This window comes from Gopherus flavomarginatus, chromosome 25, assembly GCF_025201925.1.
Source record: "Gopherus flavomarginatus isolate rGopFla2 chromosome 25, rGopFla2.mat.asm, whole genome shotgun sequence".
Lineage (NCBI taxonomy): Eukaryota > Metazoa > Chordata > Testudines > Testudinidae > Gopherus > Gopherus flavomarginatus.
In genome coordinates this window covers 3,592,924-3,619,610 of record NC_066641.1, presented here as the reverse complement: position 1 = coordinate 3,619,610, position 26,687 = coordinate 3,592,924, and the positions used below count along the sequence as shown (strand labels likewise).

General features: G+C 52.0%; 3 protein-coding genes across 4 annotated transcripts; 2 read left to right on the top strand and 1 right to left on the bottom strand.

Annotated features, from left to right (window-relative positions):
- Positions 1-679: 679 nt before the first annotated feature.
- LOC127040623 (tripartite motif-containing protein 10-like) lies at positions 680-5,331 on the top strand. The gene is made up of 3 exons (XM_050935010.1): positions 680-748; positions 4,403-4,471; positions 5,002-5,331. Exons 1-3 carry the CDS (start codon positions 686-688, stop codon positions 5,323-5,325), a joined length of 456 nt encoding a protein of 151 aa, XP_050790967.1. The 5' UTR covers positions 680-685; the 3' UTR covers positions 5,326-5,331.
- A 2,020-nt stretch (positions 5,332-7,351) lies between these two features.
- LOC127040615 (gastrula zinc finger protein XlCGF49.1-like) lies at positions 7,352-12,786 on the top strand. Its single transcript, XM_050934986.1, has 3 exons — positions 7,352-8,050; positions 8,338-8,370; positions 11,329-12,786. Exon 3 carries the CDS (start codon positions 11,391-11,393, stop codon positions 12,165-12,167), a length of 777 nt encoding a protein of 258 aa, XP_050790943.1. The 5' UTR covers positions 7,352-8,050; positions 8,338-8,370; positions 11,329-11,390; the 3' UTR covers positions 12,168-12,786.
- On the bottom strand, positions 12,778-21,885 carry LOC127040613 (non-structural maintenance of chromosomes element 3 homolog). 2 transcript variants are annotated; one of them, XM_050934982.1, is made up of 11 exons: positions 21,793-21,885; positions 21,606-21,707; positions 21,343-21,406; positions 20,316-20,395; positions 19,587-19,681; positions 19,048-19,127; positions 18,909-18,951; positions 18,671-18,733; positions 16,396-16,510; positions 15,908-16,041; positions 13,278-13,376 (listed from the first exon to the last, which is right to left on the bottom strand). In XM_050934982.1, coding segments are annotated over exons 1-11 (819 nt in total). In that variant the 5' UTR covers positions 21,835-21,885; the 3' UTR covers positions 13,278-13,375. The 2 variants fall into 2 exon arrangements, with proteins under 2 accessions (XP_050790940.1, XP_050790939.1); XM_050934983.1 differs by lacking the exon at positions 15,908-16,041 and having other exon boundaries at positions 12,778-13,376.
- Between the last annotated feature and the right edge of the window lie 4,802 nt (positions 21,886-26,687).

Genomic DNA, 26,687 nt, shown 5'->3' with positions numbered 1-26,687 from the left:
CCTCACCCGAGCCACCTCCTGTAGCTCTCCCAGCTGCTCTCTGTCTACCCCGGGCTGCAGACAGCTGATAAACCCCCGTGCTGTTACCCCACGGGCTGAGTCACTCCCCCGCTCAAGGCGGGGTGTGCCCAAGGCAGGGAGCTCACGGTGCCAGGCAGGGGCGCTGAAGGAGGCGGTGAAGCCAAGGGGGCCGGGGCTCGCCCTGCGGACCGAGCGAGCCCCTAAGGGAGCCGGGCTCACGGAAGGGGCCTCCCAGGGACTGGGCCAGAGCACGAGCGTGTGGCTGCCCCGTGGTCCCGGTGAGGCCGCTCTGAGCAGCTCCCCCCATTGCTACCCGACTCCCGGGTTCTGCCCCCGGAGCAGGTCCTGGCCGCAGCGGGAGCGCGGGGCTGATCGCGGGGTTAATCGCTGCCCGGGGCGGGGAGCAGGTGCCCGGGGCAGCGGCACTTTGCTGCCCGCCCGGCCCCAACGCTTTCCTGGAGCCCCCGCAACCCGCTGCCGGGCTCTGCTCCGCGTTCCTCCGCCCCAGCCCCAGGCACCCCCCGCGGAGCCTGGGATCCGGGCTCCTCTCTCGGGAGCTGGAGGCACCGAGCGTCACGAACCCCCCTGCGCGGGCCCCACCCGCCGCCCGGCCAATCCGGGACGGCCCCGCCCCGCCCGCAGCCCTTTGTCCGGCCGAGGAGCCATGGCCGGGGCAGGGGGCTCAGCGCGGCGGCTGCTCCGGCCCCGCCGGCAGCGGGGCGGCGAGGTGGGCGGGGCCGCGCGGCCGGGGGGGCCCGTGGGGGGTGCGGGGCGGGCGCCGCGGGGGGGCCGGGGACAGGCCGGGGGTGACTGGGCGCGGGGTGAGCGGGCAGCGCGTGTGACATCGGGACGGGGGTGGGGGTCGTAGGCGCCTGGACAAGACAAAGCCCCAAATATCGGGACTGTCCCTATAAAACCGGGAGCTCTGGTCACCCCACCTGGGGGGCTCCGGGGACCCCCGCAGCCGGGAACGCGCAGGGGTGTCGGGGGCCCTGGGGAAGGGCCCGGGAGTGAGCCACAAATCCCCCCCTGCCGGGATGGAAACCCGCCTGCACCCGCACCGGGAGGACCAGGGGCCGGCACCGCCCTGTTGCCTGACGGGCACTTGACAAAATCAGCTGCTGGGTGCCGGACCTGGGGGGCTCATGTCATTCGGGTCATTCAGCGTTTCTTGAAAAATGACCACGGACCTCAACATGTGTACCCCGGATCCTTGTGTCCGTGTCCGGCCGCGTGGCCGGTCCCTGGCGAACGCTGCGCGCAGATCAGGTCACCCCGTCTCCAAAACGGTGCTGGGGAATTGGAGAAGGTACCGAGAAGGGGCATGGAACAGCTTCCCCCCGAGGAGAGATTGAAATGACCCTGGGACGTTCAGCTTGGAAAAGAGACCACTGGCAGGGGGCGGGTACGATCGAGGTCTGTCAAATCATGGATGGTTTGGAGAAAGTGACGAGGGAAGTGCTATTTACCTCTGCAGGTAACACAAGAACCAGGAGTCGCCCGATGAAATTAACAGGCAGCAGGTTTAAAAGGAACACGAGGAAGTACTTCTTCACACAAGGCACAATCAGCCTGGGGAGCTCGTTGCCATGGGATGTTGCGAAGGCCAGAAGTACAACTGGGTTCCAAAAGAACTTAGATAAATTCAGGGAGGACAGACTGGTGAATGGCTGTTAGCCAAGATAGTCAGGGACATGACCCCCCCCCCTCCCTGCCCCCCCAAAGTGCCAGATGTCCCTAAACTCTGCCAGAAGCTGGGACTGAATAACAGGGAGCAGATCTCATGCCAATTGGTGTGATCTAGTATGGCCCTTCTAATGCTCTTATGTGGGTGGAATGGCTGGAGCAGGAGAGCGTGGGGCTGCTTGAGTTTGGGGGGTTGTTTGGAGTTGGGCTCGGGGGTGTGGACGTGGGGGAGTCAGAGCCAGACTTTGGCATGTGTCGGTGTGAGGGGTCTGTAGATGTGGAGGAGGTTTAAATCTGGGCCTTGGGGTGTGCCAGTGTGTATGCAAAGGTATTGGATGTGTGTGGTTTGGGGGGATATTTGGTTTGAGAGGTCCATGTTCAGATCTGGCATTTTGCATACATTGTGGTTGGAACTGAGGAAGTTGGTGAGGAAAATAGAAAGGAGCATAAACTCTGTCCAATGAAGTGTGAAAATATAACTAGGAAAGCCAAAAAAGAATTTGAAGAACAACTAGCCAAAGACTCAAAAAGTAATAGCAATTCTAAAAATCTATACATATGCGAAGCAGGAAGCCTGCTAAACAACCAGTGAGACCACCGGACTATCGAGATGCTAAAGGAGCACTCAAGGACAACGAGGCCATTGCAGAGAAACTAAATGAATTCTTTGCATCAGTCTTCACAGCTGTGGATGTGAGGGAGATTCCCAAACCCGTCATTAGAGGAGGTTTTGGAACAAATTGATAAACTAAACAGTAATAAATCACCAGGACCAGATGGTATTTACCCAGGAGTTCTGAAGGAACTAGGTATTTACCCAGGAGTTCTGAAGGAATTACTAACTGTAGTCTGTACCCTATTATTTAACTCAGTTTCCGAACAAATGACTGGAGGATAGTTAATGTGATGCCAAATTTTAAAAAGGGCTTCAAGGTGATCCCAGCAATTACAGGCTGATAAGCCTGACTTCAGTACTGGGCGTACTGGTTGAAATTATAGTAAAGAACAGAATTGTCAGACACATAGATGAACAGAATTTGTTGAGGAAAAGTCAGCCTGGTTTTTGTAAAGGGAAATCATGCCTCCCCAATCTACTAGAATTCTTTGAGGGGCTCAACAAGCATGTGGACAAGGATGACCCAGTGATATAGTGTACTTATATTTTCAGAAAGCCTTTTACAAGGTCCCTCACCAAAGGCTCTTAAGCAAAGTAAGCTGTCCTGGGATAAGAGGGAAAGTCCTCTCATGGATTAGTAACTGGTTAAAAGATGGGAAACAAAGGGTAGGAATAAATGGTCAGTTTTCAGAATGGAGAGAGGTAAATAGTGGTGTCCCCCAGGGGTCTGTAATTGGACCAGATCTATTCAACATATTCATAAATGATCTGGAAAAAGGGGTAAACAGTGAGGTGGCAAAATTTGCAGATGATACAAAACTATTCAAGTCCCAGGCCGACTGCGAAGAGCTGCAAAAGGATCTCACAAAACTGGGTGACTGGACAACAAAATGGCAGATGAAATTTAATGTTGATAAATGTGAAGTAATGCACACTGGAAAACATAATCCCAACTATATGTATAAAATAATGGAGGATAATGATGTAGATCGTTTTCTGAAAACATCCACTCAATGTACAGCAACAGTTAAAAAAAGTGAACAGAATGTTGGGAATCATTAAGACAGGAATAGATAATAAGACAGAAAATATCATATTATCTCTCTAGAAATCCATGGTATGGCCACATCTTGAATACTGCGTGCAGATGTGGTCGGCCTGTCTCAAAAAAAGATATATTGGAAAAGGTTCAGAAAAGGGCAACAACAATGATTAGGGATATGGAAAGGCTTTCGTATGAGGAGAGATTCATAAGACTGGGACTTTTCATCTTGGAAAAGTGTATGACAGAGGTCTATAAACTCATGACTGGTGTGGAGAAAGTAAATAAGGAAGTGTTATTTACTCCTTCTCATAACACAAGAACTAGGGGTCACCAAACAAAATTAATAGACGGCAGGTTTTTTTTTTCACATAACACACAGTCAACCTATGGAACTCTTTGCCAGAGGATGTTGTGAAGGCCAAGATTATAACAGGGTTCAAAAAAGAACTAGATACATTCATGGAGGATAGGTCCATCAATGGCTATTAGCCAGGATGGGCAGGGATTGTGTCCCTAGCCTCTGTTTGCCAGAAGCTGAGAATGGGCGACAGAGGATGATTTAGTTGGGAATTGGGCCTGCTTTGAGCAGGGGGTTGGACTAGATACCTCCTGGGGTCCCTTCCAACCCTGATATTCTATGATAAATTGATGATTCCCTGTTCTGTTGATTCCCTCTGGGGCACCTGGCATTGGCCACTGTTGGAAGACAGGATACTGGGCTAGATGGGCCCTTGGTCTGACCTAGTATGGCCGTTCTTATGGTTGTTTGGGATGTGGATGGAGCTGGGGAATGTTTGGGGCTCAGGTTTGGGCTGCAGCCCTGTCATTTCACCAGGGTGTCCTGTGTCTTCCTTGGAAAACCTAGTCCTGCTTTCACTGCCCCCGTGAGATGTTCCTCACTGAGGCTGAACTGTATCTGGAAAGAAAGTCAGTCCCGGGGGCTCTGCACAGGCATGTGCAGGGCAGGATTGGGCCCTGATATCTGGAAGCTGTGAGGCTCTTTCAAGTAACATCCCTCCCCCCACTTCTTCCAGGAGGCACTGGGAGAGCATCTGGCCTGTCAGCGAAAAGCCGAGGAGGAGCGGCAAAGTGCAGAGCTGCTGGTAGGTGCCCAAAGCCCCCTGCCCCTCGGGTTTGCCTGGGATCAGAGTGCCCTGAGTGACGCCAAACACAGGGCCCGTGCTGCCAGCCTCAGCCAGGAAAGCATCCCCACTGGAGCCCAGGGACAGGGCAAGGTCAGACGTCGGAGCAACATGATGTGTTTAGGGTCCAAGAGGCTGCTGCGCAGGAGAGTGTCAGTCTGTGGCCTGGAGAGGCCCTGCCCAAGGGCTGCTCAGATATTATAGTGACCAGGTCCCTTTCTCGCCCCTGGGGGAGATGGGGGGAAGGAGAGGAAATGTGGGTGGGCAGATGAAGAGTTTGGTTCAGTGCAATTTGATGAGGTTTGGGGAGAAAAGCCCCCCCTGTTAGCCATGAGCAGCTCACCCCACCCTTCTTCCTCCACCCTTCCTGGCCTAACTGAGCTCCCATCCCCTGCCGCATCAACCCTGTATTCTGGTAAATAACTCCCCCATCTGCTGGGGGCACAGGTCTGATTCTCCCGTTACCGAGCTGCCCTCTCCCTGGGTTGCAGAAACAGACTGAAGCCGAGAGGCAGAAGATTGTTGCGGAGTGGAAGGAGCTGCGAGGGTTCCTGGAGGAGCAGGAGCAGCTCCTGCTGTCCCAGCTGGAGGAGCTAGCCAGAGCCATTGTCAGGAGAAGGGACGAGGGTGTCTCCAGACCGTCCGGGGAGATTTCCCTGATCAGAGAGGAGGGGCAGCAGCAGTCGAGGAGCCAAACCCCGCAGGTCAGACTGGCTTATGGCAGCGCTAATACGCTGCTTCTCAGCTCTAGCCCCCAACGCGCCTCACAAGGTGAGGTCAGGGACATTATCCCTGTTGTGCAAAGGGGAAAGTGAGGCACAGGACAGGGCAGAGTCCAGCCCACAGTCACACAGTGAGTCTGTGGCAGAGCCAGGGCTGGGACCTGGGGGTCCTGGGTGCTGTAACCCCAAGGCCGTCTCTCCTGCCCTGTAAACGTCTCTCTGCACTTTGAGGGTGAAATTCCCAGCCCACCCTCGCCCCCCGCCAGGCCCAAGGTCCCATGTTGTCCCAGGCTAGTGGGTTCAGTGGTGTGAGGGAGCTTAGGGGGGCTCTCAGCACTAGGGGGAATGTTCTTTCTGTAAAGTGCCTGAGAAGAGATTTTCCCTGATGGCGACCTCCTAGCAGGGACCCCTGGGATTGCTGAGGGCAGATGTCCCAGCTGAGCGTAGCAGTGAGGGAGGGAGATGGCAGCTGTTCTCTGAATGTGAACCCAAGTGTCTGAAATTCCCCAAATACCTGTGACTCCAGTGGTGACTCCCCTGCAGAGCAGGAGGCCACCCCAGCCTGGGACAGGCCCACTGACTGCCTCTTCTTTCTCCCCCTGTGCAGGGTGCTGGACGCACTGAGAGCAGGTACGTCCTGGGCTCCATTTCAGCGTTCACGTGGAAAGCAATGGTTTAGAATTGTAATTCCACTGACTGCGGCGTTTCCCGCACTATGACACGCTGGCTGAATGCCTGAGATCACGTCTTTCCTTAGTGGCTGCCTTAGGAAGGAGAGAGCCTCTTACTACCTGACAGCTAATGAGGGCTGTCAAACACAGGGCCTGTGGGTCAGACCCAGCCTGGCTGATGGGTTTACTTGGCCACATAACGTGTTCACAGTGTGCAGAATCTCAGCTTTTGTCTTTTAAAAATAGGTTTCTAGCCTTCACGCTGGCAAAGAAACCTTCTGAAATGCAAAGGGAGGCGATGGTGCCTTCCTGAGGGCCTGTCTACAGCGTTTCAATGTAGACGCTCCCTATGGCGACGGGAAGGGTTGTCTCACTGGTGTAGGTGATCCGCCTCCCCAGAGACAGGAGCTAGGTCGATGGAAGACCCTTGTTTGGCCCAGCACTGTCTGCTGGGGCACTCAAGTTGGCTTATCTACGCTGCTCAGAGGTGTGGATTTTTCGCACCCCTGAGCAATGTAGTTAAGACAACCTAATATTCTAGTGCAGACCAGGCCTGAGTCTGTGAAACAGCCGGAAACCCGGCTCAGAGATGTGTGAACTCCCCTGGGAATCTCATTGGTGTGTCAGCTGAAATGATGTCGCTTGAATGTCCATTGCTGGTCTCTGTAGCAGGTGGGATTGCGAGGGGATGGGAGTGAAGCCTGTCATGGAGTATGGGGGAGTCCAGCCCTGCACCCCTCTTCCTGGGAATCACAGTGACTCTCAGCTAGCCAGTAAAACAGAAGGTTTATTGGACAACAGGAACACAGGCTACAGCAGAGCTTATAGGCACAACCAGGACCTCTCAATCAAGTCCTTCTGGGGATTCAGGAAGCTTAGTCCCCAGCTTGGGGTTCCCTGAATTCCAACCACCCAGCCCAAAACCGAAACTGGACTAACCCCCTCCAGCCGGCCCCTTCCTTTGTCCGGCTTCCCGGGCAAAGGTGTTGACCTCCTCTCCCCCATGCCTCGCTCAGGTTACAGGCCCAGGTACTGTCCATCACCTAAAGTCATCCCCTGCCCTCCCATTCACTGTGCAGACAGTTGCTACTCCATCACAAAGCCCTTGAGAGGTAGGACTAGGGAGTTGCTGTAGGGAGGGAAGAACAGAGGAGAGATACAGGCTATGTCTACACTGGCAACTGGTGTTTTGCCTTTCAGGGTTTTTTTTTTTTTTTTTTTTTTTTTTTTAAGTTTTGCTGCAGCAAGTGCCAGTGTGAACAGCATGTTCTTGGCAGGAGCACTCTCCTGCCGACAACGCAAACACCGCTCGTTGTGGGGGGGGAACGATTTTTGTCGGGAGGAGAGCTGACAACTGCTACACTGCGTGACATTCAGTGGCACGGCTGTGTCTCCAAAAGCTATGTAGTGTAGACAAGCCCACAAAGACAAGGACGGGGGGAGGAAGGCAGGGAAACGGGGTAGAAATAGCAGAAGTGGCTGTTTTCCCTTTGAGTGAAAAAAGTTGTGACAATGAAGTACTTTATAAATAACAGTAATTAAAAGCTTTCTATGTAAAGGGCAGATTCCCCCCCGGATCCTTGTGCCTAGGTGTCCCCAGTTTATTCCCTAGCCTAAGGACAATGATAAGTGGGATACAGACATCTCCACCAATGGGGCAGACACCCTGGGGGTCACTGCTTTAGCTGAAGTTCTCCGGGCTTTGGGCATTAAATGGTCCAGGTTCAATCCCTGGGGAAGACCTGAGCTCTGTCTGTGGCCCCTGTGAGCACATGGGACACGCCCACTTTCTGGTCTCAGTCTCCTCCCTTTCCACATATCCCAATGCTGGTCCCAGCAAGGGCACCAGAACCTGTCTCCATTCCGGGCCCCAGTGGCTCCCCACATCCCATCTCTCTAGGTCCATGGAGCGCACTGGGCTGTAGGCAGGTGACATCTCAGATGATAAAGCTCAGATGCAGGTTTTCTGGAGTTTGGGGGTTTCTGGGATTGGGAATTGGACCCATGTCTCACCCTTCCTGCTTTCCCCAGCAGGGAGGATGGGCCATTTCAGAAGCCAGAGCCGGGGTTTGCGGAGCTGGAGAAGAGACTCAGCGATTTCTCTCTGAAAAGTGCCATCCTGCAGGAGGTGGTGCTGGGATTCAAAGGTGAATTGGAGTTTGACAGCAGCTCCCTTCTGGTTAGAGGGACCCTCGCCCTGGGGAGGAGTCAGGAGCTATAGTGTGTCGCTGACCCTGGGCTCCGTCTCAGCCCCAGCTCAGGGAGTTCTCCTTCCTCATGGGAGTAGCCCTGTGGGGCTGGCTCTGCCTGAGTTACCAGCCTCACTCTGGGTCCCCATCTCATCATGAAAAGCAGGTACGTTAGTAACCAATAGGAATACGCCCATGAGTGCAAGGGCCTGAATTCTCACCTCTGCCTTCCTCTCCTTCCCCAGAGACTCTGCGGCTGGAGCTGGAGCACCACACAGGTATGTTTCTGTCTCTCCTGGGGGGGTTCAGACCGAGAACCATGTTAGCGGCCGGGGCTTGCTGCCCCCAGCCCGAGATAAACCTGAAAGCGATGGAGCAGTGACTGCCCAGGTCACTCCTGCGGTGAGGTCTGGGGGGGTCAGAGTGAATCCTGAGCTGATGGGTTCATTTCCCTTTGAGAAAGGAACAAGAACCTGAGTGGTGTGAAATGGTGAGACAAGGCTGAAACACCCACACAGGATGCAGTCTGCAGCTGTAATGAGCGGCTGAAAAAGGCCACAGGGCGGCAGCAGAGTTTCAGGAGTGAGGGGTTGGAACCCTTGTCTAGACTGATCCTGAATGCGAAATGGGGTGCTATAGTGTTACAGACTGGCTGTGAAGGGAAGAGGGCACTGAGCTGTGTGGGGCTCGTTCTGATGGAGGAGGGGGCTTCGCTAGTGGAGATCAGTGTTTCTCTCACTTCACACTGGGGAGCCTTTAGGTGACGTAAAGAATTTTTGCAACTTTCTTACATTAACTCTAAAAGTAAGACCAGACCAATGGAAGGGTGTTAAGCCTTCACAGTGTGTGTTTCAAGAGGCTGACAGAGAATTCCTGGCCTTGAGGGATAAAGGTGTGCAGGGCCTGGGGCAATGAGGTTTTCCTTATTTAGGTCCTAATAAAGCTTCCAGTATTTCCTGCCCCCCACGACTGCCTCTCCTGAGCCCCCTGGACACCATGACTAAGGCTACGATTTAATCACAGGGTATTTTTAGTCAAAGTCATGGACGGGTCATGGGCAATAAACAAAAATTCATGGCCTGTGACCTGTCTGTGACCTTTACTATAAACGCCCCTGATTAAATCTTAGCTGGGAGCCCTCAGGGAGCCAGCAGCTGGGCACCGCTGAGCAGTGGCTGCTCTGTCTGCCCGCAGGCCACTGCTCCAGTGGCCCCCATACAAGTGCTCGGGCAAGTTCCAGGGCCAGCCACACTGGCAGCAGCAGCAACTGGCTCCAGGGCCGACGAGCAGCAGCCATAAGCAGACTCTGTGTACACACCCTACTGACCATAACATTCAGAGCATTACGGGCTTTCATAAGATACCTCACTTGACGTATATTTATAGACAATAACATTGTATACAGCCTGCCTCAGAATGGTAATGAGGCAGATGAACTGGAAGGGTGGAATCAGCGTCAACGGAGAGCAGTTAAACAATCTTAGATTCATGGATGATCTTGTGCTGATTGCCAAAAACATTATCAAACTACAGAAAATGCTGTGAGAACTCAATACAAAAAACAGCCAAGTGGGACTGAAAATGAACCGCTCTAAAATGAATTTTATGCGGTTTGAGGCCTTGCCAAAAGCCCAAATAATAGTCAAGGGGGAACAAATAGAAGTTGTTGAGCAATACATCTGTTTGGGCCAAGAAATCAACACACACCACGGTCAAGAAGGCGAACTATCGCAAAGAAAGGAAGCTGGCTGGCGTGCATTCAGTTCTACCAGGGGTGTCCTCCAAGGAAAAATCAGCAAGGCAACACACGCCAACCGCTACTGCCAGCAATGTTATACAGCAGTGAAACATGGGCGCTTACGAAGATAGAGGAGCAACACCTTGTCTGTCATGGAGAGGGCGGCGGAAAGAATTCTGGGGATTTCAGTCAGCGATCGAGTCCCCAGTGACATGATCAGACAGCAGAGTTGAGTGCAGGACGTCATTGTTGAAAGCAGGTACAGTAAAATGCGATGGGCCGGGCATATAGCTAGGTTCACTGACAATCGATGGCTGCAGCGGTCGCTGAGTGATATCCACAGGAACTGAAACTACTCGGCTGACCTCCAAAGAGATGGGAAGATTTTATCATGCAAAGGCATGGCTGCACCTGGAGAAGGAAGGCCAGGATAAGAGAAGAATGGAAGACTTACTGTGATCAGCGCAATCTATATGAGGGCTGAAGTCACCGATTGATCAGCCATAGTCAGTTCCAGCTACCCCAGGTTTTCAGGCCAAAAAGATCCACTTTGCACAAGCTCAAAGGGCGCTTCTCCCCCTTAGTCCCCTAGGTAATGGATGCCAGAATGGCTGTCTGCCTTTGGGTATATGACCCAGAGTCTGTGTCTGTGCCAAGAGCCAGGAAGGCTTCCTTGGTGTGCAGGCTGCATTCCGTCATGAGTGCTAAATGGTCTCTCCTCCCACCCCCACCCCACACTTGGTTTAGCTTGAGGGTTTGGTGTATGTTATATGTAGATGGCTTTTCTTTGTCCTCCCACGAACTGCCTGGTTCAATTTCCATTGGAGACACAGGAAAACAGCATTTCTTTGTCTGGGGCAGGCTGGGTGTATGCACTGCTTATAAAACACATTTAGAAACCTTTTCAGCACATGCCTATAATTCCTTGCACATGAGCAGTACATGTAGCACACGGTACTATTAATGCCAGGCATGGTACCTGTTTGCATAGGATACTTTACATAACAACATTTAGTACTGATAATGACAGCAGTGTGTTGGGACAAAGGGTGTCAGCCTGAGGAGAGTCGCGGTATGGTGTGTCCTCTGCCAGATGACACTGAGGGCTCCATGGGCTACACAGGGAAGGAGAGATTTGGGGGATCTGGAGCTGCAGGGGATCCCAGCCAGTTAACACAGAATCTCTGCCCAGGCTCCATTGCTTTGGAGACTGCCTTCATTTACTTTCATAGGCGCCAACTGTCTCCAGCATGTGATGCATCCTTATGAAGGACATCAGTTTCCCACCCACCCTCACTGACATCTGGCATAGCTTCCTCCCTTGCGCCCCATCCCCCGGAGTGGAGCCAGACTGATCCTGTCCTCGCTTTCCTCTGGGAAAAGTTTTGGGAGGAGTCAGCTCCTGGTTTTTTCCATCTCTCCAGCAATTATTTTGGTATGCTTCCCCCTTTCCCCAGAGCAGGGAATGACTTATGACTGGATTCTCTCTCTCTTGCAGCAGGTGATGGGGCAGTGAGTGAGAACGAGGAGGAGATTCCACAACAGGGAGATACTCAGCACATGGAACCACCCCGGATGTTATCAGAAAGATCTGAAAAGACTATTCACTGGAGTCGTGAGCAGAGAAAAGGTCATGAGAGTCAGCACTGGCCAGAGAAGCAGCAGGGGAAACAGCCAGGGGATTGCCGGGGAAGTGGCAAGGGTCTCCAGGAAACCACAACCCAGCAGAGAATCCCCCCAGGAGAGAGAAAAAACACCTGCAGTGAGTGTGGGAAAACCTTCAGTAGCTGCTCAGCTCTTATTACACATCAGAGAATCCACTTTGGCAAGACACCCTATAGATGCTGCGAGTGCGGGAAAAGCTTCAATCGGAACTCGCACCTTAGTAGACATCTGAGGCTCCACACAGGACTGAGACCCTTTAAATGCTCCGAGTGCGGGAAGAGTTTCAGTGTGAGCTCAAACCTCATTGCACATCAGACAATCCACACAGGAAACAGGCCCTTTACGTGCTCTGAGTGCGGGAAAAGCTTCAATCGGAACTCAAACCTCATTACACATTTTAGAATCCACACGGGAAGCAGACCGTTCACATGTGCTGACTGTGGGAAAAGCTTCACTGACAGCTCAAACCTTACTCAGCATCAGAGAACCCACGTAGGGGAGAGACCCTATAGATGCTCAGAGTGCGGGAAAAGCTTCACTCGGAGCTCAGACCTTATCAGACACGAGACAATCCACACAGGAGACAGACCTTTTAAATGCTCCAAGTGCGGGAAAAGTTTCAATCAGAACTCACACCTTATTACCCATCAAAGAATCCACAAGGGAGAGTAACCCCGTAAATAGCTTGGCTAGGGCTGGCCGGAGTTTGGGGTTTTTTTATAATACATTTGCTATTTCCCACATAGTGACCTTCAAAGCTGTTTGCACCATTTGCTTCACTCTGGTCCCTCAGCTCCCCCAGCTGAGTTGCCTGCTTTTGCCGCTCACCCTTCTTTGGGGTGAAGCCCATCGTCCATTCTCTCAATTCTTTGATATCCTGTAAGTCATGGGAGCGTGTGCCCCTCCTGACAGGAATGTCTGGCAGTCCCAGATAGGGAGATGGGGTGACCTCAGCTAGCTACACTGAGGTAAAATCTACCTGGACCGTGTCTCCACTCGGGTTTTCCATGGAGTTAGCAAGCTTGAGTTACGATCTTGATTTAAATGCTAAGCTATTTTTGCAGTAAAGACGTAGCCCTGGGAAAGTGGTTGGGGTTAGCTAGCACTTTTCTCCTTAAGCTGACCAAACCCGCATCACTCTTCCTAGTTCAAACAACCCTAAGGATCGCATTTATATTTACTCCTGCGGGAATTCTGTGCTGAAAAAATAAAAATTCTGCACACAATATTTTAACATTCTGCCAATGTTATCTGTCAAAATAACACTACATAATCATGCCCGTTTCAGTTATTTTGATAATTTATTTCACAATACTTGTCAGCAAGTATGACTGTAACAATACCAACACACACAAAATTTCCCCCGGGAGCAGAGAGTTAAAGAAACCCCTTTGGCAACCCAGTTCGTTTCTCTGCCCCGCCCCCCCCCCCGCCGATCCCAGCCCTGTGCCCAGACACCAGCTCCCCTCCCCCAATCAAGCCCAGCTGTGACCCAACCCCAGGCCCCTCCCAAGACCAGCTGTGCCCCCCTAGGCCGGACAGCAACTCCTCTCTTCTGCAGAGCCCAGCCGTGGCCCCCAGCCCAGGCACCCATCCCCCTACCACCCAGAGCCCAGCAGTGGCCCTCCCAGAGCAGACACCAGCCCCCTACTGGCCAGGGATCCAGAGGGCGAAACAGCCTGTTGCTGGGTCCCAGGCTTGTGTGGTGTTTCCTGCATGCTGCCTTCTCCTTCCCTCGGGGCATGCGAGGAACTGCAATTGCCAGGAACTCTTGACTCTCTCCCCTGGTTCTCCTCACCGCTGCAGCGTCTTCTGTGTGCAAGCAGGGCTCAGCTGGGTCCAGCGGCCCCTGCTGGCGGCCAGCAGGATTGCAGTCCATTTCTGTGAGGGAAAGGAAATGATGCGAAAAAACTATTAATTTCTGCAAAATTCTGCATTGCGTAGTGGCACAGAATTCCCCCAGGAGTATTATTGTTCCCCCACTAGCAGAGTGATTGTCAGAGTACCTGAGTTCACCTTTTGTGGACAGATTGTCTCACTCCTTGTTATTCTCACTTTCTCCAGGTAGTGCTCAAGTTATTTTTGTACCTTGGGGTGAATCGGAGGGAATTTTTCCCTGCCTCATCACCACTACGGCTTTAGAATTTATCCCTCCGCCTCTCAAAGTGTCATGTGAGACACTGTTCTCAGCTCTCTCTGTTTCAAAATCAGAGACTTGTTAGCACTGGAAAGTGTCACAGACCTGGAGGGGAAATTTGAATGGATCCCAAAGCCAGTGTGATCGTTCTGATCTTAAATCCCAGTTTCTATTGGCTGAAAAAGTGACTTTGGGGCTTTTTCCTGCTGAGCAAATGGAAAGGCTGCTGTTTTCCCCCATTTCAATGATGCTAAAACTTTTGAAAAATAATAATGAGGTGGTGTTGAGTGAAGCACGTTTGAATGAATCATAGGAGAACGCAGTGGGAGAATTTGTCCTCCTGACTTTTGAATAATTAAATATAACCTCCTCTGGAATTTCATAGTGTATTACATGGTAATTGTCAAATTTCTCTGCATTAGGGATTTTTCTCTCTTTCCTGAATGCCGTTTGGTCACGTAACTGGGTATTTTGTTGGACAGAATGTGGATCAGATTCATTAGGGACTTTGAAACAGATTACCATTTGCTAAAATAGTCTTGTGATTTTTTCACATCTCTCCATGGTCACAGAGGAAGTTATTTCAGTCACCGGGAGAGAATACTTAAGTATTTTAAATCTCCATACTGAAATGGTGGACAATAGTACCCCACAAATGGTGCAGCTAGCTGAAGTAATTGGATATGATCACACTGTTGTTCAGTTGGTTGGGTCAATATCGTGTCAGATTGGGAGAGAATTTCACAGGAAGTGACTTGGAACTAGGCAAAATATTTGGTTCCCAAAACAGCTGTGGCCCAGATTAAAGAATTTTGGGGGCTCCTCCCCACCTTTCTTAAACTAGACAGAGCATGTGATACACCATATGTAAATATGAGAACTTCTTCATTTATGATGATGATCGTTAGAGCTTTCTCAGCAGAAAATACAGACGCACCACTGCAAATGAAATGATTGTGTCTTATGCTAACTTATACAGTAGCATTGTGTATTTTGAGTATTAGAAAGAACAAAACAGAATTTGAATACAAGAATAAAAATTAGCTCCACTGAGTGTAAAAAAGCATTATACCGTGTGCTGTGCTGCCTGTTTCATGTACTGGAAGAAAACATGTATGTTTAATATATTTTATCGTGTTTTGTTTGTTTAGGTTTTTTTGTTAACCACAATTCTCCATTTTTACCTAGCCGTTTGTTCACTGTGTTACTTTTTTTTTTTTTTAAACAAACCTAATGTTCTTTTTTTATAGAATGCTTCAGAACACAACATGCACCTGGTATATTAAACTAAATTGGTTTGTTCAATTCTCAAATAAATTGTTACATCCAAACAATTTTTCAATCATATTTTTATGGCCTGGGTGGAGAAGGCATTACTGCTGGGCCTGATCCTTCTGACTTTACTCTTTGAAATCAGTGTGTGCAAGGACTATGTGAACCAGACCAACTCTTATTTTGCAAAAGATTTAACAGGGGTTTTTTTTGTTTGGTTTTTGCTTTTTAAGTGTAATCAGTTAGCTGGGCATTGTGCCAAGATTCCAGTGATTATAAATGCAAATTTGTGTGTGTGTGAGAGACTCTCTCTCTCCACACACAGACATCTGAGAATCCAGGATAGAGCACCAGTCAGTAGTTTAGGGACACCCAAACATAGGGTTGCATCCCTGACCATCTTGGCTAATAGCCATTGATGGACTGATCCTCCATGAACTTAGCTAGTTCTTTTTTTAATGCACTTAGGGCTAGTCTACGCTACCACACTACATCGGTGCAGCTGCACTGCTGCAGCGTGTCTGGTGAAGACATGCTATACAGATAGGAGAGCGCTCTCCCATCAGCATAAGTACCCCACCACAACGAGAGGCGGAAACTGTATTGTCAGGAGAGTGCCTCCCACCAACACAAGGATCAGAGGTCATGCCAGTGCCCAGCTCTGACCCAGCCCCTGCGTGCAGAGGAAACCCACTCCATTGCAACTCGGGAGGGAGGGGTTCACACAAGCTGCCTATGCCCCCCTCCAGAAAGGTGAAGAGGGATCTCTGCAGCTCAACTAATCAATATAAAACAATCAAACTGCATTTTACAACCCATTTGTCCATGGGCCATGTCTCAGGTGGGCTGAGATCAGGAGGGCAGAGGCAGCTGCCACAGCGAACCCTTGGGTGCTGGATCAGGCTCAGCCTGGGCAGAGTCACAGCTCCCCTACTCTGCAGGTCTGCTGGTTCACAAGGCATCATGGGGCAGACCACCTGGGAGTGAAGTGGATAAGGCTCACCAGGTCCTCCTCCGTGCCCCCTGGCTGGCCCCACCAGGGGTGCTAACATCTTCGAACAGGCCCCCCACAGCTGCCTCCTCAGCTGCTGCCTCCGTGTACTGGGTGCTCCAGGCCCTGGGGTCCTTGTTTTGGATCTGATGAAAAGAGGCAGGAAGGGGGGATTGAGACAGCTGGGCTGTGATCTCCCCCAGGGCCTGCCTGGGCAGCAGCAGCCCTTAAGGGACACGGGTCTACTCCCCCTGTGGAGGATCCCCTTGCCCAGGCACCCTGGGATATCCCCAAACCTCAGTCCCCTTGGTTGCCCAGGGACTGTCCCCCCATTTCCCCAAAACCTTCCCTGTAGGGTTTTAGTCTTCATTTCCCCACAGCCCCCGCTTAGTGACTCCCATCTCCAGGCACCCAAGCTTAGGCCCCCTTGGGGGCTCAGGCTCTGCTCCCCCTAAATCAGAGCGCTCCCCTCCCTTGAGTCCCCCCCAGCAGGCAGGTACCTTGGCGACGAAGCGCAGGATCTGCATCTTCGAGGTCTCCTTGACAGCCCGTGCCCCCCACTGGAGCTCAAACTCGGGTGGATCTGTGTGGGGTACACGGTTGTATTCCAAGTACCTGAGGGGGCAAGAGCACAGCAATCAGCAATCACACCCACTTCTCCAACCCATCAAATCCCTGCCCCCCCCCCCCCACTGTCACTGAGGCCACATCAATCCCTGCCCCCCCCCGAGCCCCACTTCCTCCCAAAGAGCAGCCAGATGACCCCAGTAACCTGCTCCCAGCAGGGCTGAGTAGGTAGAGCAGTGGGCTCAGGACACCTGGGTTCTAGCTCGCCTGTTACTCCTGTCCTCACAGCCCGTTGGGGTGTGGACTCCATGCCCCTCCCCTTGGTGCTCTCCATTCTCCAGAGCCCCTGGGGCCAGCCCTCCTTCCTGTTGCCAGAGAGAAAATGGGTTGCTGGATCTCCCCAGCCCACAGAGAAGGGCAAAGGGCCAGCCCAGGCTGTGTGCGTGTCCGATGCCCTCCGGCACAGGGAACTGGCCTCCAGGCTGACTGCGTGAAGGGGCAACGAGATAATCTGCGGCATGGTATAAACAGCAAGGCTGTAGGCTCCGCCATGGCTGCTCTGAACACGCCGGCCACATGGGATTTGAACCGCCTGCCCCCAGGCTTGCAGAGAGAGCAGCCACCCAACCTGCTGGGCCATTGCAGCACCTCAGACAGGGCCCAAATCTACTAATGTGTAAGGAGGGTGAGTGACAGAATGACTCCTGGGTTCTGTGCCTGGCTCTGGGAGGGGAGTGGTGCCTACTGGTTAGAGCAGGGGGCTGAGAGCTAACTCTTCACCTCCGCATCCTACTAGACGCTGTGACATTCTATACATACGTATTCCTCATTTCAAGATACAACTGTGATATTGCATATCAAACAGGTCATGTGAGGTATCAGGGAAAGGTTATGATCAACTGAATGTCACTGTTCTAGCTAAATATTGTGACAGGGCAAGGCCAGATGGCTATAGAAAAGTAGCGAGAGATTGATATATTAGCCCCAGGTTAAACAAATCCCTGGTACTAAGATAAGTAAATGGCAGCTGCTCCAGGTCAATTAAGACACCTGGGGCCAATTAAGAACTTTCCAGAAGTCAGGAGGATGCTAGATTGGCTTCAGGTGTCTCAATCAATCAGGAGCTGGCTGAAACTAGTTGTATGGTTGTCACTAAAATACACTTTGGGAAGCACTCAGATACTAGCTCTCCAGAGACAATGCCAAGGAAAGTAACCAACGTCCAGGCAGGTGTCAAGCACCTATTAACTGCTATTGTCCAGCAACCCAGTTACAATTCAATGACTTACTCACAGGAGACACTGGGGTATTACTTCACCTGTGACTCAGCAATGCCCACCAGACATGTCTGGACTTGTGTTCTCCAAGCACATGGACTAAGGGTATAAGACAGAACACAGGGCCACATGCTGGGCCTTTCTCCTGCTGCAAGCAACAAAGACATTCAGAAGACTTCAACATAGGGTACTGGCCCAGGTTGAAGGGACAAACCTGTATATTAAGGACTGCAATATCCAGTGGGGTGAGAAAAACTGCTTTATCTAGATGTTGCGCAGTCTAATAGGGTTGAGTGTTTAGACTGGGTGCTTATATTATTTTTTGATAACTATCACTTATAATCACTTACAATCTATCTTTTGTAGTCAATAAACTTATTTTACTGCTTATCTTTACCAGTGAGTTTACTTGAAATGTGTGCTAAATCTGCTCAGGTTTGCAAAGGCTGGTGTAGATCCACTTTCCATTGATGAAGTGGTGAACCAATTAATAAATTTGCACTACTTGTCTTGAGCAGTGCACGATGGTATATTCCTGAGGTACAAGACTGGGAGTGCGAGGGTGGGGGAGGAGGAGAGAATTTGCTCTGGTGCTTTTTTCTGTGGTGCTTCATGAGTGGCTCTGGGAGCAGTCAGTCAATCTATCTGGGTGTGGGTATCCACATGTGGTTGTGCTGAGTGATCACAGCACCTGGAGGGGGTTGCTGCTTGTCACTAGCAAAACAGAGACAGCCCAGGATGGAAGGTTAAAGGGGCACAGTGGTCCCACAGTCCAAGGCTGCACCCCAGGGATCCAGTCAGACCTCACTCCCCTCCCAGAGCCAGGCACAGAACCCAGGAGTCCTGGCTCCCAGCCCACCCTGCTCTAACCATTAGACCCCACTCCCCTCCCAGATATAGAATCCAGGCATCCCAACAAGCCCAAACTTACTTTTGGCGGACAAACTCCTCAGTCACCAACTTCTTGACATCCCCAAAGACCTCGTGTCTCACTCTGGAGGGGTTGTGGATAGGAATGTGTTAAAGATCATGGCCTCAGGGCACAGGCCCCTGCTGCTCCACCCCAACTCTGCAAGCCCCTTCATTGATTAGCTAGTGCCCAGAGAGGGAGGAGCCTGCACCTGGCAGGGGACAGCATTAACCCCTGGCACCCCAGACCCCGCACATACCCAGGGTCAACTCGCAGTCTCCTCAACATCTCCCACACAGCAGCTGAAAGAGCAAAGTGAGATTGTCAGTCAGGAGGTGGAGCCTGCAGGGAAAGGGAAAGGGAAAGGGCAAGGCCCACAGGGAAGGGGCGGGGCTTACATTCTTTTGCAGCATTGCCCTTCATAAAGAGGAAGCTGAGGATGACAGTGAGGAGGCCCAGCTTTGCTGTGCAATCATCCCTGCAACACACAAGAGGGGGTGTCACTCACCCAGGGAACTCTGCAGAGGACTGGGGATCTGGACAAGGAAGTAGAAGGCTTAATGGCAGAGCAAAGACTCCTCTCAAACCTTCCAGACCTGGAAAAAGAACCCTGGCATCCTGGCTCCCTGCCTCCCCCACTCTAACTACTAGAGCCAAGGACAGCCTATAGACCTCCCAGCAGACCTCAGCCACATGGACACTGCAAGGCAGCCTTGTGGCCACTAAGGGGCAGAGGAACACAATGCCAGGATGGGGGCATGCAGGGATCAGCCATGGCAGTTTTATGTGGGGTGGGGTTTGGTGGGTGGGTGGAGCCTAATGACAAGGATTAACTCTTAAAGGCTTGGAAGCCTCTTGATGGGGGGAAGTGGGTGAGGGTGAAGGAATCTGTCATGCTGCCTCCCACCCCGGCCAGCCAGTCCCCTCCATCCCTTACTGTTTCAGGTTCTCCACTGCCAGGCGTGGCAGATTGCTGACCAGGATGTAGACGTGATTCCTGGGGTCTATCTCCACCAGCTGCAGCCCAAAAACCTGGGAGGGGAAGGGAGGAGGTGAGGTTAATTTCAGAGAGGCATAGGATGGGGAGTGGGGTCCTGTGGTTAGAGCAGGGCATGATGGGAGGAGCCCAGACTCCTGAGTTCTATCCCTGACACTGGGAGGCGAGTGGTAAGAGGCAAGAGCTGCAAGAAGCCAAGATAATACCGACCAAGAACATCAAGGCTATGTCTACACTACAGACATAATGCAGCCGCTCTATGCTGGCAGGTAATGTGTATCCTGTGTAGTCACTCTACGCCGGCTGGAGAACACTCTCCTGCTGACATAAGTGTCCACCATCATCACTTTTGCTGGTGAAACTTATGTCAGTCAGGGGTGTGTTTTTTCATACCCCTGGCCGACAAAAGTCATAGTGCAGACAAAGCCCAAGACAAACACAACAGCTTTAAAAGATTTTTAGAGATCACTCAGCTGAAAGATAGTCCCTTATGCAACATAGTGCCCCCTAGCACCCAGCACTGACTGGCAGGGGAGAGTGCCCTCTGCCAAGCTCCCTGCAGCACAGTACTCCATAGTGCCCCACACTGATTGGCAAATCTCTGCTGAGCCTGCCCATGGAGTGTGTCCCCAGCCGAGCCCCCCATTCTACCCCCCCCATCATGGTGACCTGCTGGAGGGTCCTGCCGGCTCGCTTAATGATCTCAGAATAGATGCCTCTGTAGTCTTTGATGACATTTTTCAGGATATCTATAAAGGGGAAGAGAGGGAGACATGTTACAGCTATTCTCATGGCTCCTAACACTCCTGCTGGCAAGACAGTGCCCCTGCAGTGGTAACCCTCTCACTCAGCAGGGCCAGTAGCAGAATCATAGAATATCGGAGTTGGAAGGGACCTCAGGCAGTCATCCAGTGCAATCCCCTGCTCAAAACAAGACCAATCCTCAACTAAATCATGCCAGCCAAGGCTTTGTCAAGCCTGACCTTAAAAACCTCTAAGGAAGGAGATTCCACCACCTCCCTAGGTAACCCATTCCAGGGCTTCACCACCCTCCTAGTGAATAAGTTTTTCCTACTATCCAACCTAAACCTCTCCCACTGCAACTTAAACCAAAAGTAGAATCAAAAGGTCTGCAGTTGTAACTTTTTAATGACTGTTTCAGCTACATTCCCCTCCTCATCAGATACTCCTCCTGGGGATCCCACAGTCTGCACCATACGGATCTAAGTTGAGTCTCTGAAAGTTTCAAACATTATTGGTGACCCATACGAAGTGGAGTGGGGAACGAGAACTCCTGGGTTCTGTCCCCACCTGTGAGGGGAGTGGGGTCCAGTGGTTAGAGCAGGGACCACTGGAAGCCAAGACTCCTGGTTTCCATCCCCAGCTCTGAGAAGGGAGTGGGGTCTAATGGGTTGGAGCAGAGGAGGCTGAGAGTCAGGACTCCTGGGTCCTATCACTAGCTCTGGGAAGTGGGGGGGGGGCCCCGCAGGAAAAGGCTAATCAAAAGATGCAGCACAGAAGGGGGAGACTAAAGTCACTGTGGCCAGATGGCTGAGTCCTGGCTCTGCTGCCACAGAGATCTGGATCCAGACTGAGCGGGGAACAGAAGTGGCTGCAGGGAGCCCCTCTGCTCATGCGGAGGGGATTGCAGACCCCCCTGCCCCCAAAGCCCATGACCATCCAGCAGGCCTCTTACCTGCCCGTTTGATGGGGATTTTCTTCTGATCCTTGACCAGCAGGTACTGCACCAGTTCGCTCACCTGCGGGTGGAGGGCAAGGGGCATTACCCAACGGGAGGGGGCTCCCGGGGGAGGAGCAACCCCCCCTCCCCCACAGCTCTGCCAGTGTCGGTTGGCTGCATTCCTGGGGCTTCAGCCCAGGCCGTGACCGTTAACTCGAGATTGCTGCCGCCCCCCCCCGCGCGCGCCCGCCCGCCATCGCTCCCCCCCACACACCCACCTTCTGATCCACCTGGGCCGGCGAGAGTCTCTCCAGGCTCCGCTGCGCCTGGCTGGCGCTCTGCGTCGGCGCCAAGTCCTCCTCGGCGGCCAGCAACTCCCCCTGCGCGGGCGGGAGGCACGTCAGAGCGGCATTGGGGGGGGGCCGCCGGGAGGGGGGGGGAAGGGCCCCCGGGCTCGCTCCGTACCTGGGAGGGGCCGGGCCCCTTGCTGCGCCTCTTCTGCGCCATCGCTGCCGGGCGGCTCCTCAGCGCTGGCTCGCGGCCTCTACCCGGCTCGCGCGGCCCGACACCACCCTCTGCGCATGCGCCGCGTCCCCCCTTGGCGCGCACTCTCGCCTCCCGCCAGCCCCGCCCCCTTGAGCGTCATGCCTCACCCAGCCCCTTCAAACGCCCCGCCCCCCCGGGTATGAAATAGGGCGCGAAAATGGCCCTTGGTTGCCAGGCACGGGAGGGGGGAAGGCGCCCCTCCCCCACGCCACAGCGGCGCGTGCCCCAGCCCGTGGCCTCCCGGGCCCTCCCCCATGAGACGCGCACACACGCCCCTCCCCCATCGCAGCAGCCCCCCCTGGCGTGGGGCAGCTTCAGTCTGGGGTCCCAGTTTGGTCCAAGGGCTCTCAGTCAGCACCCCCCCCCAATACACATTGTGCCAGCCCCTGAACATGGCCACTGAGCCCCCCCAGCCCACGCCACCCCCCCAGGCCCCACTTTGGCTGCAAGAGACCTGCTGCCACCAGGCCCTGTGTGAGCTCACCCTGGATCACTTGGGTCCATAGGCCAGGCCCCTATCCGCTCATCCAGGGTCTCACCATAACAGCTCTCCCCTCCCCCCAGCTTGCCCCCCAGTAGCTTCACACAGGGGGAAACTGAGGTATCACAGAAGGGGGTGGGACTTGCTCTGGGGCACAGAACCCAGCAGTCCTGGCTCCCAGCCTCCCTCCCCGCACTAACCACTGGACCCCTCTTCCCTCCTAGAGTCAGGGAGAGAACTCAGGAATCCTGGCTCCCAGTCCCCTGCTCTAACCACTGGACATCACTCCTCTCCCAGAGCCAGGGAGAGAACCCAGGAGTCCTGACTCCCAGCCACCCCTCCCACAGTTGGGCTGATAAATCTTCCTTCTGGTCTGGGCAGCATGTTGCTGCTTCTGCAGGGGACAATGCCTCTGCTGGCCCCAGCCGCCCCAGCCAGTGGACAGGTGAAATAAGAACATTGTGTGAGTGACGGCCACAAAATAGATCAGGACCCACCGAGCTTGGAGCCTTTTTCACCCTAAACCCACAATGGGAAGCATTCTCCAACCCAGGGCAGGTGGCACATGCTTTTGTGACGCCTTTCTGTTTGATTCCCCAGCACGGGTACCTCCTATGAGGATCACCTCCCTTGCCATCTTATTTCTGGCCTAAGAAGACCTCTTTCAAAACAACCCTTTCCCCTCCCTAGCCCCACCAGAAGGATTTATAAGAAGACTGACGGGTGTTCTGGAAGAGGACCCAAAAGATGGGGAGGAGTGATGCGTGAGTGTCTCCGGATGCCTCAGTTTACCCACCTGTCAAATGGGTTAAAATAGCCTCTGGCTATTTAGGTGGTCAGATTCAGGGTAGGAACCATCTCTTACTGTGCACATGTATGATGACTGGTCATGATCAGGTGCGGCTTTCAGCTGGGGTCAGTGCAGTGCCAGGCACAATGGGGCCCTGATCTTTGTTAGGGTCTGTGGAGTGCCTGGCACAATGGGGTCCTGATCTTGGTCAAGGGGGGTCCCGGGGGAGCAGTCAAGAAGGAGGAGGGATTGGATGGAGTGGTGGGAGGCAGTCAGGGGCAGGCGTTCCAGGGGTGGTCAGGGGACAGGGAGAAGGGGTGGTTGAATAGGGCAGGGGTCCTGGGGGGCCATCGGGAATGAGAGGAGGGGTTGGATGGGGCGGTGGGGGGCAGTCAGGTTATAGGGAAGGGGGGTGGGTGAGGCAGGGGTCCCAGGGGGGCATCAAGGAATGTGGGGGGGATTGATGGGGCAGAGTCCCGGGGGGCAGAGGTGGGCCACGACCCCCTTATGGGGTGAGGAGGGAACCGGTTGTTAAGATTTTGGCAGCTCATCACTGCTTACACTCCAGAGGGGGGGTGCATGCCTGGGAAGCTGGGAAGTTGGCTAGTGCCTGCTGTTTGCACTCAGGTAGCTCAGTCTGGGTGAGTGGCACCACCTGCTGTGAGGCTGGCTGGGTCTCCAAGCCAACTGTGTGTTGTAGAGGGGAGCAGCGGTTCCCACAGCTCTCAGCCTGCACCCTGGGGGTGACAACCCATCACAAGCACCTCCTTGGACACATCCCTAGACTGCCCCCTCTCTCCTCCAAACTGTCCATATCACAACTCTACAAAACGACCTTGATATCAACAAGATGAAATTCAATAAATGCAAGTGAAAAAGATTTTTAAATATATTAGGAACAAAAAAAGTCTTGACATTGATATTGGTCCATTACTCAATGGAAATGGTAGAATTGTCACTAATAAGGCAGAAAAGGCAGAAGTGATCAATAAATATTTCTATTCTGTATTTGGGGAAAAAACAGATGATGTAGTTTCATCCTCTAGGGGTGATAACACTTTCCATTCCACTAGTACAGTGGTCACCAATCTTTTTGTCTGGTGGGTGCCAGATAAAGGACCATGGCGGCGGTCGAGCATCCGCCAAAATACCGCCAAATTTTGGCGGCATTTCAGCGGCGACGCTTCTCTATGCCGTCACTTGTCGGTGGCAAGCGGCATCATCCAGAGGTGTCGCCGTCGAATTTTGGCAGCATTTCGGCGGATGCTCAACCACCAGCCAGGACGCATTAGGCACCATGTTGGGGACCCCTGCACTAGTATCTCTGAAGGGTGCTAAACAGATATTCTAAAGTTGGTAGCATTGGCTCTGTCCACTGTCCAAAGGCAAAATAATGGCTAGATAGACCATCGGTCTGATCTAGTGTGGACATTTTTATGTTCCTTCCTGTGTAGACATTTTTAAATCAGCAGGTCCAGATAACTTGCATGGAAGAGTTTTAAAATTGCTGGCTGAGGAGCTCACTGGACCGTTAACACTGACTTTCTATAAAACTTGGGGCAATGGAGAAGTTCCAGAAGACTGGAAGAAAGCTAACGTGCCAATTTCAAAAAGGATAAATGGGATGACCTGGATAATTATAGGTCTGTCAGCCTGACATTGATCCCAGGCAACATAATGGAATAGCTGATACAGAACACAATTAATAAAGAATTAAAGGAGAGTAAATTAATCCAAATCAACTTGGATTTATGGTAAATAGATCCTGTCAAATCACCTTGATATCTTTATTGATTAGATTACAAGTTTGGTTGATAAAGGTAATAGTGTCGATGTACTATCCTTGGAGTGCTCTAAGGTATTTGACTTGGTTCTGCATGACACTTTGATTAAAAAACTAGAATGATATAAAATTAACCTGGTAAGCAATAAATGGATTAAACACTGGCTAACTGCTAGGTATCAAAATGTAATTGTAAATGGACACTCGTCATCAAACGGATGTTGCCAGTGGGGTTCCACAGGGATCAGTTCTTGGCCCTACACTATTTAACATTTTTATCAATGACCTGGAAGAAAACATAATATCATCAGCAATAAAGTTTGCAGATGATACAAAAATTCGAGGAGTGGTAAATAATGAGGAGGACATGTCACAGATTCTGTGATTTGGATTGCTTGGTAAACTGTGTGCAAGAAAACAATTCTTTGTTTCAATACGGCTAAATGTGAATGTCTACATCTAGGAACAAGGAATGTCGGCCATACTTACTGGATGGGGGACTCTATCCTGGGAAGCAGCAACTCTGAAAAACAGTTGGGGGTCATGGTGGACAATCAGCTGAACACAAACTCCCAGTGTGATGCTGTGGCCAAAAGAGCCAATGTGAGTCTGGGATGTATAAATAGGGGAATCTGGCATAGGAGCAGAGAGATTATTTTATCTCTGTATTTGGCACTGGTGCAACTGCTGCTGGAATCCTGTGTCCAGCTCTGGTGCCCACAATTCAAGAAGGATGCTGATAAATTGGAGAGGGTTCAGAGAGGAGCACAAGAATGATTAAAGGATTAGAAAACCTGCCTCCTAGCGGTAGACTTAAAGAGTTCAATGGTCAGGGACTATGGATCTTGAGCCCTGGGCCTCAGGGATCTTTGGCACTAGCAGGGTTTAACCTGTCACCCCAGGACCTCCTAGCTACTGTCAGAATAGGATCTGAACTCAACAGGAGGGCCTCAGTCCTGGGAGCTGATTGGCAGAACATTGGGGGCCCTGATCGGTCCACAGCCCCTATTTAAACCGAGCATAGTGTCAGGAAGGAGTTAAAATTCAGCCAGCAGAAAAGACAGAAACTGCTGAGAAGCAAGGACACAGTTTCTGCCAGTACCTGACAACTTAGCTCAGCTTATATGGTCAATGCCCGCCCAGTAACTTAGTTCTTAGAACAATGACAGGTTTCAGAGTAGCAGCCGTGTTAGTCTGTATCCGCAAAAAGAACAGGAGTACTTGTGGCACCTTAGAGACTAACAAATTTATTTGAGCATAAGCTTTCGTGGGCTAATGTTCTCTCTGTGTATAAAAATGCTTTATTGGGAAAACAATGACTGCTGCTCCTTTTGATGAATCTGGTAAATGATGTTGATGGAAGACACCTTAGAGACTAACAAATTTATTTGAGCATAAGCTTTCGTGAGCTAATGTTCTCTCTGTGTATATATATGTACATACACACAATATCTTCCTACTGTCTTTTCCACTGCATGCATCTGATGAAGTGGGTTTTAGCCCACGAAAGCTTATGCTCAGATAAATTTGTTAGTCTCTAAGGTGCCACAAGTACTCCTGTTCTTCTTAGAACAATACTAACCCTCCCTTCACCACCCACCGGATGTCTGTAAGCACTCATCCCTATGCGCTACCCAGTGGTGAGCTGGAGCCAGTTCGCGCAAAGCGGTTGTTAAATTCTGAAGTGGTTTTAGAACCGGTTGTTAACCTGCTTCCCTGCGAGAAGGGGGTGCTGCGGCTTTGATGGGCGCCGGCCGGGA

Coding starts and splice junctions, on each gene's coding strand:
- LOC127040623 (XM_050935010.1), top strand. CDS start 686: ATGGCCGGGGCAGGGGGCTCAGCGCGGCGGCTGCTCCGGCCCCGCCGG. Junction 749..4,402: donor GCCGGCAGCGGGGCGGCGAG/GTGGGCGGGGCC, acceptor CACTTCTTCCAG/GAGGCACTGGGAGAGCATCT. Junction 4,472..5,001: donor GGCAAAGTGCAGAGCTGCTG/GTAGGTGCCCAA, acceptor CCTGGGTTGCAG/AAACAGACTGAAGCCGAGAG.
- LOC127040615 (XM_050934986.1), top strand. CDS start 11,391: ATGGAACCACCCCGGATGTTATCAGAAAGATCTGAAAAGACTATTCAC.
- LOC127040613 (XM_050934982.1), bottom strand. CDS start 21,834: ATGGCGCAGAAGAGGCGCAGCAAGGGGCCCGGCCCCTCCCAG. Junction 19,682..20,315: donor CCGGCAGGACCCTCCAGCAG/GTCACCATGATG, acceptor TTCCCCTCCCAG/GTTTTTGGGCTGCAGCTGGT. Junction 18,734..18,908: donor AGACTGCGAGTTGACCCTGG/GTATGTGCGGGG, acceptor CAACCCCTCCAG/AGTGAGACACGAGGTCTTTG.